Below are 15,625 nucleotides of genomic sequence, written 5' to 3' on the forward strand. Positions count from 1 at the left end.
ATACTTGCCCGCCTTTCTCACATGAAACGCAGACGCGCACTCAGGTTCTTATTCTGGTACCAGCAAATCTACACCCAACTTGTCGCCACTGCATTCACAGCTATCACTGCTAAATCTATTGTGATAAGCATCTGCACGTATCTGTTAAAGCGAAAGCTTTACTACGTCAGCCAGCGAGCCATTTTTGCTCGTCACGGCATATGCCATATGCCGCGGTCGACGAACGACCTTGAGCCGCCATTGCCTAGCAACGCCGCAGCCACGCTCCAACAGATGGCGCTGCCGTCGATGCCGCTGCCGTCGCCGCTTGCTCCACCAGATGTGCTCTGCTGGGGTAGAGGGAGAGGAGGTGTCGCCTCGCGGGGGGCATGTATACGTGCACTTCACCTCAGTGTATTTGGTCGTTATGGAGAGCGCGAAAGAGACACAAGGACAGAATGCAGCGAGCAAAAGACAACGCGCTCAAGAGATGCCAGAAGAACGCGCCGCATGACTTGAGAAGCGTCATAAAAGCCTAGTCGTTACCTGAACAGTATGTCTTGACGTGTCTATACTATAGAGCTAAACCAAACGCTTAACCACAAGCTAATATCACAAGCATAGCCATGCAGAACTTGCTTTCGCAATTCAACTAAGGTTAACCAGAGCTAAACCACAGGCAATTTTTTACATTGCATGGTGCGTTTAGTGCCATTGGTAGCGTACTGCACGCTTTTACTAGGCTATAATACAAATGCGCCACCGTTCCCTGCCTTAGGCAGCACTATGCGGGCATTATGTATCACTTCGGCAGAATCTGGCGTCACCGACCAGGTTGACCTCGTTTCGATTTCCCGTTGCCCTCTTAAAACACCACACAATAAGAAAACAGCAAAACGTGTCTTGGGCCGCTAGAGCATCACCAGCTCGACATACGGTAGCGTCTCGTGCGGCAACAATCCGCGCGATGCTTCGCATTACGTAGATGTCAACAACAGTTGAGTATGTCAAACTTCTTTAGTTACTTCAGATCATACATTTACCTGGTTAGTACATTTTTTTCTCGTAGTTTCTTACAAAATGTATGAACGAGGTTCTACTGTACTTGCTTACATGCATTGATAGGTATACACGGTGGCCTGAAGCAAGTCCAATGCCTGAGGAGGAGGAGGAGGAACTTTATTATTGCAGAAGCCGTTACACGGTTTATTCCTGGGTGGTTCCCTCTGACAGGGCTTTACTGGCGATCGCGGCTCGCCGGGCTTGGTCGAGGGTCGCCAGTTGGTTTCCCAGGTCCAGTTCGATGAGTCGCCTCCCAAGACCACATAGTGAGTGTGTGTGTTGTGACTTGTGGCGAAATTGCGTCACCCGGACGGTCGGGACATTCGTGTGTTATGTGCGCAAGTGTCGCTGTGTGGTTGCTACACCAGGGACATGTCCGGGACGTATAACTGTCTGGGGAGATTGCGTGTAGACGAGACAAGTGTGGGTATGTGTTAGTTTGCAGGCGGCGCCAGTCCCTTGCCTGGAGTTTATTGAGAGCTTTGTGCGGGGGAGCGTATTGCATTCTTCCGAGACGTTGGTCCTGTAGTATTTGTTGACCTGTCGTTAATAACTCGTGGGTCGCTTGTCGGTCTGTTGGGGGCTCAAGAACGGTGTGGTTTGCCGCTCGGCTAGTGAGACCTCGAGCTGCGCAATCTGCCTCTTCGTTATCCCGCAGGCCTTCCTGCCCGGGGCACCAGACGATACCGTGGGTCCATTCTAGTGAGCAACCCAGGATTCGAATGGCTTGTATAGGGAGTGTTCCATTCATGCATAAACGACACGCTGCTTGTGAGTCCGTAAGGATGCGGGCGGGCCTTCCTTTGTTCTCGACGTCGCGAAGTGCGAGAGCGATCGCTGCTGCTTCTGCTGCTGCACTGCATGTGGCACGGATGGAAGCAGAGGCTACCAGGTTCCCCTGATTGACAACAGCGACTGTGTATTTGGGCCCGCAACGTGGCGACAAGGGATACGGACTAGCGTCCATGTATGTATCTGGGTCTCTGAAACAGCGTTTGTGCAATATGTGGGCACATGCTGCTCTTCTCACTTGATTGTGGGTGGGGTGCATGTTCTTGGGGATAGGGTCTACTACAATGTTCTCTCTAATGTGGTTAGGCAAGAGTTGTGTTTCTTCTTTGCAGTACCGAGGTGTCAGCTCTTTGAGCACCGAGGCGTCAGCGGGTACCCTAGCCGCTGAAGAGGGTATCTTCCCCGTTGAGTCTTGTTGAGGCGCTCCCTCCGCGCTATGAGCGCGGCACTTGCTAGCTCCACAAAGGTGTTGTATATGCCTAGCGCTAGTAATTTCTTTGTGCTTGTGCTTGAGGGTAGCTGTAAGGCCGTTCTGTACGCCATTCTTATGAGAGTGTCCATGCGCTCTGTATCACTTTTGCGCTTGACTTGATACGGGAGTGTATACGTGACACGGCTGATGACGAGGGCTTGTACCTGTCTTAAGATATCGTCCTCTGCGAAACTATCTTTGCTGCGCGCTACTCTGACGATGAGTGATGCAGTGGTGCTTCTTATTACGTGATTCAATTTCGCTGAGGCCACCTTTATGCTGCTGTTCTCCTGGACGTGCATACCTAGTAAGCGTGCGGTCGGGATGCATTTTATAGGTTGCTCGGCAATGTCGGGATGTATTGGCGGGGCTCGGTGTTCCTTAGTTTGCTTGGGTCGGACTTGAAGGTACACCGACTTGTGTGGGGCACACCTCATTCCTGCTGTGGTTAGGTATGACTCGATGTGTCCGATAGCTGCAAGTAATGTGTCTTCTCTGTCGCTGTATGAACCCTTGGTTGCTCATAGGGTGATATCATCGGCATAGAAGGCACATACAAGTTTTGGGGTGTTTTTAAGTTGTAAAGCAAGTTTTCTAAGTCCGACGTTGAAGAAAGGGAGATATTATTGACCCTTGTGGAGTACCCTTCTGCGGTAGATCATATATGTCTGATTGTAGGCCTGCTATGCCGATGCGGGCTTTGCGGTGGCTGAGAAAAGCCACGGTATAATGGTATACTCGCTCTCTGCATCTTATGGCGGCGAGGCCATCTAGGATGGTTTCGCGTGCTATATTATCAAATGCTTTTTCCACATCGAGGGCTAGGAGTATGTTGTTGTTGCTGCCTGGTTGTGGGTTGAGGACCTCTTCCTTGAGCACTTAATGGCAAAGACAGTTGCTCATACTTTTCTGTCTACCTGAATTAGCCGTTTTGGTGTGCCATCAATGGTGACCACTGATCATGGCAGACAGTTTGAGTAAGCACTTTCACGTCTGTAACATCCCTTCTGGGTTGTGCGTGCATTCGGATGAGTGCTTACAATCCTGCACCCAATGGCATCGTCGAGAGGCTACATTGACACGTGCAAGCTGCACTTGCCACTCAGCCTCACGTGGAGGATTCGGTATCGCACCTATTGCCTGCATCCTCCGTCTGCCCGGTGAACTCGTCAACCCCGTATCTATGCTGAATGTTTCAGATCAATCTTCTTTTGTCCAGCGTCTACACATTTTCATGCACAACTTGCACCCCTTGCCAACCTCTGTTCACACAAATAAGCGCAACATTTTGCTAACCCCAAACCTAAAAACATCCTAACAGGCTTCTGTCCGTGATGACATGCCTCATCATTCTTTTCAGCCCCGCTACAACAGTCCTTTCTCCATCACCAAACATTCTGGACACCATTTCACAATCCTACGCAATAGGCGTGACGACACGGTTGCTGTCGCAAGGATCAAACCGGCTCATGTTATCACACCTCTATCTGACCACCTCTTCAAGTGACCACGGACACTTGTCTGCTGGGGGGGCCCATATGCGGCAAACTTTTCTTTTGGCAAGTTGCTGGTTTTAGACATGAGCGAGTTGTGGGGTATGGCTGAAGAGAGGAGGAAGAGGAGTTAGAAACAATGGAATAGATCAAGTGAAAGGACGTACAAATAAAAACGCTGTGCTCTTAATTGTGCTTGGTGGTGCCACACCTTCAACAGCCGGTTACCAATATACCAGAGTTGATCCAGAAATAAGGTTCCCATCAATTTTAGAAATAGACAACATTGTTTATTCTCACAGAAATTTACATCATTGGAAAGATGAAACTTTGCTCTATTTTTCTACATAATCGCCATCTTTTTCTACGCACTTTTGTAGACGGTGCTCAAATTCTTGTATCCCAATGTCATAGAACTCCGCTGCCAACCCGTTGAGGAAGCGTTTCAGCTCTTCTTTGACTACATCGTAGCTCCGGAAGCGTTGGCTACTCAAATGTTCCTTTAACTTGGGGAACAAGTGATAACCACTAGGCACGAGCTCTGGACTGTGTGGTGGGTGGGGCATGACAGTCCACCCAAAGTTCGTCAAACGTTCCTGGGTTTTATGGGAGATGCGAGGTCGGGCATTGTCGTGAAGCAGCATTACACCGGCTACCAGTGGTCCTCCCCAGCGGTGCTGGATAGCTCACTTGAGTTTTCTTAGTGTTACACAATAACTGTGCGAGTTGTTTGCTGTCCCACATTCCATGAAATTAATCAGCAGTATCCCCTTACGGTTCCAAAAAACACTGGCCATGACTTTGCCAGCAGAAGGAGTTTGTTTGAACTTCTTTCCAATAGGTGACTCTGGGTGACGCCACTGTTCGGATTTTTGTTTTGTTTTGAGAGTGAAATGCAACACCCACATTTCTTCTCCCGTAACAGTGGAGACCAACAATCCTTCTTTATCTTCTTGACACTTTTGAAGAAACTGGCGAACACAGTCAAGGCGGTTCTCCTTGTGGTCTGACATCAATAGCCGCAGTACCCATCGAGCACAACACTTGTGCTACCCAAATTTTTCAGTCAAAGCTCTTTCCACTGTACTGTAAGAACTCCCAGGAATCTGAGCAACAAGTTCCTGGATGGTGATCCTCCTGTTTTGAAACACTTCGTGTTGGACCATCTCGATAACCGCCTCTGAAACTGCCAGTCTTCAACTCCGTTCAACGTGGACTTCCTTCCGACCGGCACTAAACTCCCTGCACCACTTTCGGACGTGTTGAACGGACACACACTTGTCGCCATACACCTATGTCAACTGATGATGAATATCCACGGGTGGAGTCCCTTTGGTGTGCAAAAAGCAAATTACGAAACAAATCTCGCACTTGGCGGGATCAAAAATGGGAACCTCCATATCGGACGGCTGCTGAGCCAAGAATGAACGGCACAGCGAAGCACGGCTGGAGGGATTCGAGAGTGGGGGAACAGCCGCACGCAGCAGTGTTGCCCGATTTCACCTCACACCTTCCCGTGTGGCTGGAGCTCTTTGGGAACATTATTTCTGGATAAACCCGCATATAAGAAAGAAAGAGCATACCATATTTAAACGATTGTAAGACGACCTATTTTTTATTTTTTTTTATTTGAAAACCTGTAGTGAGGGGGTCGACTTACAATCGAAACCAAAACGTGGCACCACCAAAAAAAAAAAAGCGAGACCATCAAGATATCAGGGGAGCTACAACGTAGTTACAATTTTATGTTTGCTCTATGGCCCTACCCATAGTTTTCGCTAACCCGCGCATTTGTTCACTATTCGGAAGGGTTTTTCAAAATTTTTTAAGGTTTTTACAGCGCACGCAACACTCATGGGGGGTTTTGATAATCGATGGAAGTGCCGCTACTCCATTTGCAGCGGCACTCCCAGAACGGGGGCACTTGCAGGGACTAACAATAGTTCATGGAAGAGCAGACGCCACTCACGTGTTTCTATTTACCTGTAGCTTATATGTTCTAGGGTAGCTTTTAGTTTGACTCGTTCGACTAGACTGCCGGCTACGTGCTACTTCCATGCTTCCTCAGTCATCATGAGTGCTCCAGGCCCACTAAACATTCGGCCCTCGTTCCCAGCAGCGTTTAAGAGGGCTGGCATTCTTTCTACTGAAGAAACAAATCGTTGCGTAGCAGGCCGCAAGTTCGATGTTTCTGAATGGTTAGTGCGACAGTGGCGACTGCAGCGAAGCAAAATTTTCACCTGCGACGGCAAGCGAATAATTTTCCGCGAGCCGAAGTCGGGACACTTTCCGGAGCCGTAGGCAAAGCTTGTAGGGTACGTCGCTGATGTGCGTGATCGGTTCCTGTCAGTGAAGTGCAACATCGTCATGAAACAAGCCCGGATCTTCGCCTTTAAGGACCTGCTCCGTCGTGAGTACGAGTGGCTGGCGGCAGAAGACCGCGAACTTATGCCAACCTGACCTGTCAAAAGAGCCTCGCTGGCGGCTGCGTGTGGTTGGGTGCATTCGGCGTGGGCTGCTGTTCCACAAGATGTTGTAGGGTGGTCATTTGCCAAATGTGGAATTTCGCTGGATGACGACGTGCTGTGGGCCATAGCAGTGATGACAATGGTAGCACTAGTGAAGACGAGTAGTCTAGTGACTATGTCAGCTACTAATAAATTTTCGTTATGGAATGCGCCCTCGGGTATGCTCTCCTTTTTTTTCTTTTTCCTGTCACGCGATATGGGGGCGTCGACATGCATTCAAATCGACTTACAATCGTAAATAAGGTAATCAGTGCATCCAGCTATCATCATCAAGTGAGAGAGACAACTTGAAAACTTCATAACGAAGCTGTAAAACAAGTTATGTGGGAACAATGATATACCTCACTTATTTATTTATTTGCAATACTGCCAGTCTCTACTGAGACCATAGCAGGTGGGCACTATATATATGTACATATACAAAGAACGCTCATGATGTTAAGGGTCAAGCAATACATTTATTCATTTACATTTATTCGAATCTAGGCCGATAGTTTTTTTCAAATATTCATATATAGTAGAATCTCGATGATACAAATTTCTTGGGAGCAAGCGAAATATTCGTATCATCCCGAATTTGTATGAACCAAAACAAGCCAAGCTGAACGTGAAAACGAACACAAACTTTATAGTGACAACCACTTTTGACCGAAAAAGTCTAATGTTCGTTTGCACTTTCTTGCCCTCAATGTCACTGACAAAACCTGCCTAAAAGACATAAGATCATGCAGCAGTTTCATAGCTCATGCTGCCGGCACTTACGGTGCGGTGCAGAACATCGAGAGCGTAAAGGGTTTCTGACGTTGATGGCAGTTGGTCGCACACGTCAGCGTCTTCACCATCAGTGTCAGTCTCGATTTCATTTACTTCGTTAAGCAAGTCTTCAAAGGACCTTAGCCCGCAGGTCGCAACGTTGTCGTCCGCGGTGACGAAGTCTTGAGCGGATGCCTGAGTCTCCAGACTCTCCCAGCCTTCTAGCACCAAGTCCACATCGAGCTCTTGGTTATCTCCCGTCAGAGCCGCATCCGGTCCCGTTCCAAATCTACATTTGCAAAAACAGTCTGCGATTGTGTCCGAGGCCACATAGTCCCAAGACAAGGCCAAGAAATTCCACGCATCGAATAGACTAATCCGCAAACTCATCTTTGCGATAAATTTTTGCCAGCAGGCACATTACTAAAGCTCCTTTGAAGCGATGCCTGACGTTCCGAATTATTCCCCCACCAGCGGCTGCAGATGGCTCTTAGTGTTAACAGGCAGGAACCTTATGGTGACGTTAGTAAAGGTCGTCTCCTTTGGATGGGCCAAACAATGGTCTATAAAAAGCAAAATCTTTCGGTTCTTTGCTGCCGTTTTACGATCCAGGGTTGTGAGGAACTTGCAGAAAAAACCTGCGGTCATCCACAATGTCTTGTAGCCCTTGTACAAACAAGGAAAACATCCTGCCGATCGGAAGCACCTCGGCTGTTTACACTTGCCTACGAAGGTAAACTGCATTTTCTCTGAGGTGTCGGGATTCACTCAAAAAAGCACGGTCACTCTTTTACTTTTTTGGCTACCCTGGCAAGCCTGGCCCTTCACGCACAAGCTTTTCTCCGGCTGCAAGTTGAAAAATAGGTCTGCCTCATCAGTGTTAAATATGTTGCATGGTGCATAGTTCGAAATTAGCACAAGGCAGCATGTTAACACGTTTCTTCTTAGGGTTTTCGTCACCCTTCTTGAGGATTTCAATTTTCTCCTTAAAAGAAAGGACCTTCCATTCATGCAACATGGCGAACAGTCAATGCTTCGGCCTTACTGCATGCACTCAACTTGTGTCAGTCACGTTTGGGTAGTCCAGATTGTAGTGCTGTAGCAGTTATGCAAAATACACAAGGCGGCGACAGCAGCGAACACTAAACACATGAATGCAGCAGCACACATCTCAGCCTATGATGGCGATGGCAGTTCGGCTTTCCCTTTCAGGTTGGGTCACCCTGTGCAAAAGCGCAGTGCATCAACAAGAAAGGGGAGGAAAAACAACAAGAACATGCTGGCGTAGCAATAAAATAGGTAGAAAAAAAGAAGCTAGCGTACGCCGATGAGCTGCCAGGAAATGGGTGCTGTAGCCTTGCCAAGCACGTGACTCGCCATGGCTCAGGCTTGTCAGGTTTTGTGCCAAGCACACTATGTATGCTACACAACTGGCGGTGGAGACGTGCAGATGAAGGGAGGTGGGTGTAGAGAGGAGGGCCGGTAGCCGCTGCGGCTCGGCCGGCAGAGGCTGGAGGTCAAGGGAAGTGGATGCAAAAAAGGGTCAGCAACCGAACATTAGCCATGGTAGCTGGACTCCCTCTCCGAGACCAGCCATGTCACCCCGCTCGCGTGCACCAGTCATTAGCGCGTTTGCATCATCCACGAAGGCTTGAGGAATTGTGCGCGTAAACCCAAATCATAGCGTATCTATGTGACATAATCCGTCCAAAACATCTTAGAAATTCTACCATTGCAAAATTCAGATTAGCCGTAATCGTATCACCGAGATTCTACATTACCAAACTCTAGGGTCGGCTTAGATGCGAGGTTTTAAAGAAATGCACCAATTTTTCTTTGAAATTGATAAATATTGTTACGTGTGGAAAGACACAGATGAGAGATGCTATTTACACTGGAGCCAGGCAGCCAGGCTGACACTCGCTCGTGCCAAGGGCACCGACCAACTTCTTCGTCGTTCTCGCGGCGGCTCGTCTCTTCAGCATCGCTCAATCATGTTGTAATATTACCCCCCCAGCGGCAAAAGCACCGTCACGGTGCTGTTAAATATCCAAGGTGCATGGAGAGTTGTAGGGCTTGAGTCGGGCAACATGGACAATGTCACTGGTTGTCACAGCGGAGGACGTCGTGGGCGTGTCTAGAACGATTTCATAGGTGACATCGGTCACTTTGCGTATCGCACGATATGGGCCTGTGTAGCAGGAAAGCAGTTTTTCACGAAGGCCCACTTTACACAATGGTGACCAAAGCAACAAGAGGGCGCCGGGCACAAAATGTACATCACAGTGACGGAGGTCGTAGCGTTGTTTTTGCTTGTCTTGAGACACTTATAGACGAGTGCGCGCAAGTTGGCGAGCATGGTCGGCATGGGCGATTGCATCACGGGAATAATCGCTAGTTGAAGCTGTGGCGGTAGGAAGCACAGTGTCCAGTGGTAGCGTCGGTACAAGAGGTAAAACACACAAGAGAGGTAAACACACGAGAGGTAAACACACAATACAAGAGGTAAAACGGGGAAAAGCCAGCAGTTTCGAGACGGGAAGAGTAATATGCAAAGGTAATGTAAGGTAGAGCCAGGTCCCAGTCACGGTGGTCGTCTGAAACATATTTGGATAGCATGTCTGTAAGGGTGCGGTTCAAACGCTCAGTCAGGCCGTTCGTTTGGGAGTGATAGGAGGTGGTAAATTTATGCTGTATTGAGCAGGCACGCATGATGTCGTCAATGACTTTGGCCAAAAAGGTGCGGCCGCGGTCTGTAAGCAATTGACGCGGAGCACCATGCATCAATATGATATCATGTAGCCGGAAGTCCGCAACATCAGTTGCACAACTGGTCGGAAGAGCACGGGTTACGGCGTAGCGGGTCGCATAGTCCACCGCGACTGCAACCCACTTGTTTCCTGATGTAGATTCCGGAAATGGGCATAGAAGGTCCAAGCCGACACGATGGAAGGGCTCGGCAGGGATGTCGAGCGGCTGCAGGTAACCTGCGGGGAGCTGGGTTCTTGCGTCGCTGGCAAAGTTCACAAGCGGTGACGTAATGTCGTACGGAACGAGCAAGGCCCGGCCAGAAAAACCGGCGACGTACACGGTCATAGGTTCGAGATACGCCGAGGTGTCCTGCCATTGGTGCGTCATGAAGCTCTTCTAGAACGGTGGAGCGGAGGTGTTTAGGTACTACAAGCAGAAACTCAGAGCCGTCTGGATGAAGTTTGCGACGGTACAGAGTACCGTCGCGGAGGACGAAGAGGCCTAGAGTAGCATCGGCCGGAGAGTGTTCAAAACGGTCGATGAGTGCTCTGATGTAGGCGTCACGGCGTTGCTCGTCGGCGAAATGAAGCAGCTGGGATACAGAGAATACGCAAGAAGCACTGGCAATATTGGAGGAGTCGGAGTCGTCAACAGGGTAACGCGACAAACTGACAGCGTCTTGGTGCAGGCGGCCAGACTTGTACACCACAGAATATGAAAATTCCTGTAGCCTCAAAGCCCATTGACCAAGCCGGCCTGTAGGATCTTTTAGCGACGAGAGCCAGCAAAGAGCATGATGGTCAGTGACTACGGAAAAAGGGCGACCGTAAAGGTAAGGACAGAACTTTGCAACCGCCCAGACAACAGCAAGGCATTCGCGTTCCGTAATGGAATAGTTGCGCTCCGATGGTGCTAGGAGGCGGCTCGTATAAGCAATAACGCGATCCTTGCCACGCTGACGCTGGGCTAAGACAGCACCTACGCCATGACCGCTGGCATCTGTACGTAATTCTGTGGGGGCATCAGGGTCAAAGTGGGCAAGAATGGGTGGTGAGGTTAGAAGACTGACAAGACGAGAGAAGGCGGCGGCTTCTGCAGTACCCCCCGAAAATTGTACGCCTTTCTTCAAAAGATTAGTTAGGGGCCTAGCAATTGTCGCAAAATCTGGAACAAAACAATGAAAGTACGAGAACAGCCCTAGAAAACTTCGAACGTCTGCGGCTGTCTTCGGAACCGGAAACTCTCGGACAGCGCGAGTTTTGTCGGGATCAGGCTGTACTCCGGAAGCGTCAACTAGATGGCCCAGAAGAGTAATTTGTCGGTGGCCAAAACGACATTTGGGTGAGTTAAGTTGCAGCTTCGCCTTTCGAAATACATCAAGTATAGTTGTGAGACGCTCAAGGTGAGTGTCGAACGTTGGCGAGAAGACGATGACGTCGTCAAGGTAGCAGAGGCATGTGGACCATTTGAAACCTTGGAGCAAGGAGTCCATCATACGCTCAAAGGTGGCAGGGGCGTTGCATAATCCAAATGGCATAACCTTAAGTTGGTATAGGCCATCAGGTGTGATGAACGCGGTTTTTTCTTTGTCCATATCGTCAACAGCAATCTGCCAATATCCCGAACGATGATCAATGGACCAGAAATATCTGGAACCGTGCAGGCAGTCAAGGGCGTCGTCTATACGTGGGAGTGGGTAGACGTCCTTTTTTGTAATGCTGTTCGGGTGACGGTAATCTACACAGAAGCGCCACATGCCGTCCTTCTTCTTAACCAGCACCACAGGTGACGCCAGGGGCTCGATGAAGGCTCAATGATGTTTTTATCGAGCATTTTGTTCACTTCATCTTGAATTACTCGGCGTTCCGACACAGAAACTCGGTATGGTGGTCGGTGAATAGGCACAGCATCGCCAGTAAGAATGCGATGCTTGACCGCAAGCGTCTGGCCTAAAGGGCGATCGTCGAAGTCAAAAATATCGCGGTAGGACGATAATACTTCGCAAAGGTCTTCAGCCTGCATAGAGGACAGGTCCGTCGCAACCATTTTCTTTATGTTGGAATCGACGCCCGAGGCTGGCGCGATGGGCATGCTAAGGTCGCGAGAACCACCGGTCGCTAACGCTGCCACGTATTGGTCACCGAGAGAATCAATGGTGGCTACGCAAATACCTTGTGGTAGAATTTGCTTTGCCAATCCAAAGTTACTGACAGGCATGCGAGTGTGGTTCGCAGTAATAGTAACTATACTGTGAGGCACGGTGACGTCATACTGTATTGGGATGTCGGGCAGAGGAGTGACGAGGTACTCGCCATCAGGAACTGGTGGGAAAGACAACAGTTCAATGTAGGCTATGGACTTTGGCGGCAGGCGAAGATAGCCAGTGGAGAGTAAGCGGCAGTGGGGTGGGTCAGAAGGTTCTGCGAGCATCGGCAACTCGAGGCAAAGGGTACTGGAAGAGCAGTCAATAAGGGCAGAATGGGCGGAGAGAAAATCGAGGCCGAGAATAAGGTAGTGGGGGCAATGAGCAATTACGGTGAAGAGGACAGGAGTGTGGCGGCCGGCGATGCTGACACGTGCCGTACACATGCCGATGATAGGCACAGTACCGCTATCCGCAACGCGGATGACGCGTGCCGACGCTGGGGTGAGGAGCTTGTTCAGTCGTCGTCGGAAGGCAGCACTCATAATAGAAAGATGTGCTCCTGTATCGATGAGTGCCGTGACAGGATAGCCGTCAACGTCAACGCCAAGAAGGTTTCGGTTAGTAGGTAACGTGAGCAGAGGATTTGAGGGCAAGGTCGACAAGGCAGCTTCACCTCCAGAAGCTGCAGTGCCTAGTTTTCCCGCTGGGTGCGGGAGGCGATAGGCGGCGAAGAAAAGCAGCGGGGTTGGGGCGAATGAGACTGGTGGCGCCGAGGTGAGGGCGAGCGGCTGTAGCGAAAGTTCGGAGCAGGGACATCAGAGGTAGTAGCTTCACGGCGGGTCGCATAGGGTACAGAAGGTCCATAAGTCCGAGGAGGTGGTGGCCATCGGTTGCGGCAGTGACGGGCGACGTGGCCGATGCGACAGCAGTGGAAGCAGATCGGCCTGTCATCAGGTGTATGCGATTCGGACGGGTTGCGGTGAGATGTGGCAGAAAAGGACTGCCGGGGACGAGGAGGGCCGCTAGATAACTGGGGAACGCTGGGTCGAGACGTAGAACACACGGTGTTCAGACCCATGTTTTCAAATTCCTGTGACAGCCTGAATCATCGCAATGGTGGTTGCTGGCGGATCGGGAGGCGGCGTGGAGAAGGCTGGCAAACAGGCAGCCTCGAGTTCGCGGCGAACAATACGGGTGACGTCGTCACAGGTGGTGGTCTGACGTGGTCGACCCTCACTTACGACGTAGCAGCAGTGTTAGGTAGGGGCACAATGTGGTGTGAGATACGGCGGCTTTTAGCCTGTGCCAGGCGACGGCATTCATTTATAATGGCGTCGATAGTCGACACGTTGCCGAAAACAAGCAAATTGAAAGCGTCGTCGGCGATGCCTTTTAGCACATGTGCGACTTTATCTGCTTCGGACATATGATCGTCAGCTTTACGGCATAGAGCCAAGACATCGAGGATGTAGGAAACGTATGGCTCTGTAGGTGACTGAACACGAGACGCAAGAGCTTTTCTCGTGGCAGCCTTGCGCCCAATGGGGTCGCCGAACAGTTCGCGTAGTTTTTCTTTGAAACTGTCCCAACTGGTTATTTTGTCATCATGTGTTTGGTGCCATACGCGTGGGGTGCCGCCGAGATAAAAGATGACATTGGCGAGCATAATCGTTGGGTCCCACCTGTTATTGGCGCTGGCATGTTCATAGAGCTTAATACAGTCGTCGACATCCTGTCCCTCCAGGCCAGAGAACACACCTCGGTCACGATGTGGGGCAACCGTGACGATTGGAGCAGTTGGACAAGCCGAAGCTGTAGCGGAGGCGGGCTCATCACCGGGAGGCATGGTGACAAGCGCGGTGTGCCGACCACTGCGGAGTTCCGTAGTGAGGACGGGAATCGCTGACCTCCACCAGAAATGTTACGTGTGGAAAGACACAGACGAGAAATGCTATTTACACGCTATTTACACTGGAGCCAGGCAGCCAGGCTGACACTCGCTCATGCCAAGGGCACCGACCAACTTCTTCGTCCTTCTCGCGGCGGCTCGTCTCTTGAGCATCGCTCAATCATGTCGTAATCATATGATAAAAAATAATGTACAGCGCGAAAGACAAGGACTGCGAAGACATACACAGCACACTAGCTATGGCACTAGCTATGCACCAATATGGTGCATAGCTAGTGCCATCTAGGAAAGTCAGTACCGCAGCCGCTACTAGCTGAACCAGTAGCCAACTGAAGCACACGAGCAACGTCCTCATTTTGACCTGTGTTGTACAGGAGCGGGTACATTATTCTATGGTATCGGCGTGTGGCGTGGCATGATCATAATGGCACTGAACACGCTATGCCACTATAGTGCCACTTTCAAATGAAAAGTTGTGCTAGCCACAGAGGAATGGTGAAACGTTGTGTCGTTGAAGGGCGCAATGGCAGATGCATTTTGCATGCACCGCAACAAGGATGGAATTTAGTGTTTGAATATGATAGTGATAAAGAAGATAGCAATGAAGCTAGCAGCGATGATGACGTAGAATGAGCTTGCCATGTTCATTATTTAATAAATGCTGTTTTCATTTTGTCAATGATGTCCCCACTTTTTTGTTCTTCGGTCTACATTTGAGGTATGTTTTTTTTTTTTGGCTTTGAACTCTAGGGGGTCAGCTCAGATTTGGGGCCAGCCTAGGTTCGAGTAAATAAAGTATGTAACATTTAACAGAGAGCAAGGTGGAAGTACGGGTTAGGACAAATGTGGGAGCCAATCTTAACTCCGAGTCAGGCAATGCACTGAGAAGATAGTCTATTAGAAAATGTATGCCAAGGGAAGTGGAACTGGGTTTAAGTGAGGTTAGCTGGTTTGATGATGTTAAGAGATCTCCACATACAGAATAGAATCAGGCAGTAAAGGGGAACCTGCAAATTGCTGGGAGAAACATTTGTCCTGTAGTGCCCACAAAAGAGACTGATGATGACCTTAAATATATACACTTGATACAAGCACTGTGCCCCCCTTTTTGTGCACATTGCCCTTCAGTTGTGTCAACATTAACAAGTGAAGCCTTGGAGACTTTACCTCAAGGTCAGCACTGAGCAGCAGGCTCCGATCAGAGGCTTGTGCATACACATCGCGCTGGCAGCCCTGACAGCTGTGCACCTCCCACTCGCCCACACTGCGCACGCTTTCCAGGAACGAGTGTCTCTGCATGCAACAAACACATGCGCAAGTGATGCACAAGGCATACAGAAGCAGCATTACACTGTGTCGACACTCGTGAAATGCAGAAGGTCAAAGAATGAAACTCACGTGCAGTGAAACATAGCAAAATAACCCCACACTTAAATACAAAATTGGGCAGAATTCATCTATGATGATCATCAAAGTATGTGAATAACCGAGACTCATCATATATAAGGTGTGCATTGCAGCCGGGCTCCTCTCGCACACTTTCTTTCTCTCTTTCTTTATTTGTTTCCATTGCTAAAATACAATGACAGAGGTTAAGATAAAAGCTGCAATCAGGCAGCTTGAGGTGCCCTTAGCCCCCGTGTTACATGGTGGCAGTGAGTAGCGCAATCAACTGTACGCAAAGAACATTACATATAAATATTAATTACAATCATCAATCAATTCAAGAGAATTTTCTGT

General features: G+C 49.5%; 1 protein-coding gene across 2 annotated transcripts in view; it reads right to left on the reverse strand.

Moving 5' to 3' along the window:
* LOC135899783 (uncharacterized) overlaps positions 1-15,625 on the reverse strand; it is a 152,311-nt gene that overhangs the window by 86,722 nt on the left and 49,964 nt on the right. For both annotated transcript variants that reach the window (XM_065429115.2, XM_065429114.2), the window contains one exon: positions 15,053-15,178. In XM_065429115.2, the coding sequence (XP_065285187.2) occupies positions 15,053-15,178 (126 nt within the window). The remainder of the gene's footprint in view (positions 1-15,052; positions 15,179-15,625) is intronic.

This window comes from Dermacentor albipictus, chromosome 3 (assembly GCF_038994185.2).
Source record: "Dermacentor albipictus isolate Rhodes 1998 colony chromosome 3, USDA_Dalb.pri_finalv2, whole genome shotgun sequence".
Lineage (NCBI taxonomy): Eukaryota > Metazoa > Arthropoda > Arachnida > Ixodida > Ixodidae > Dermacentor > Dermacentor albipictus.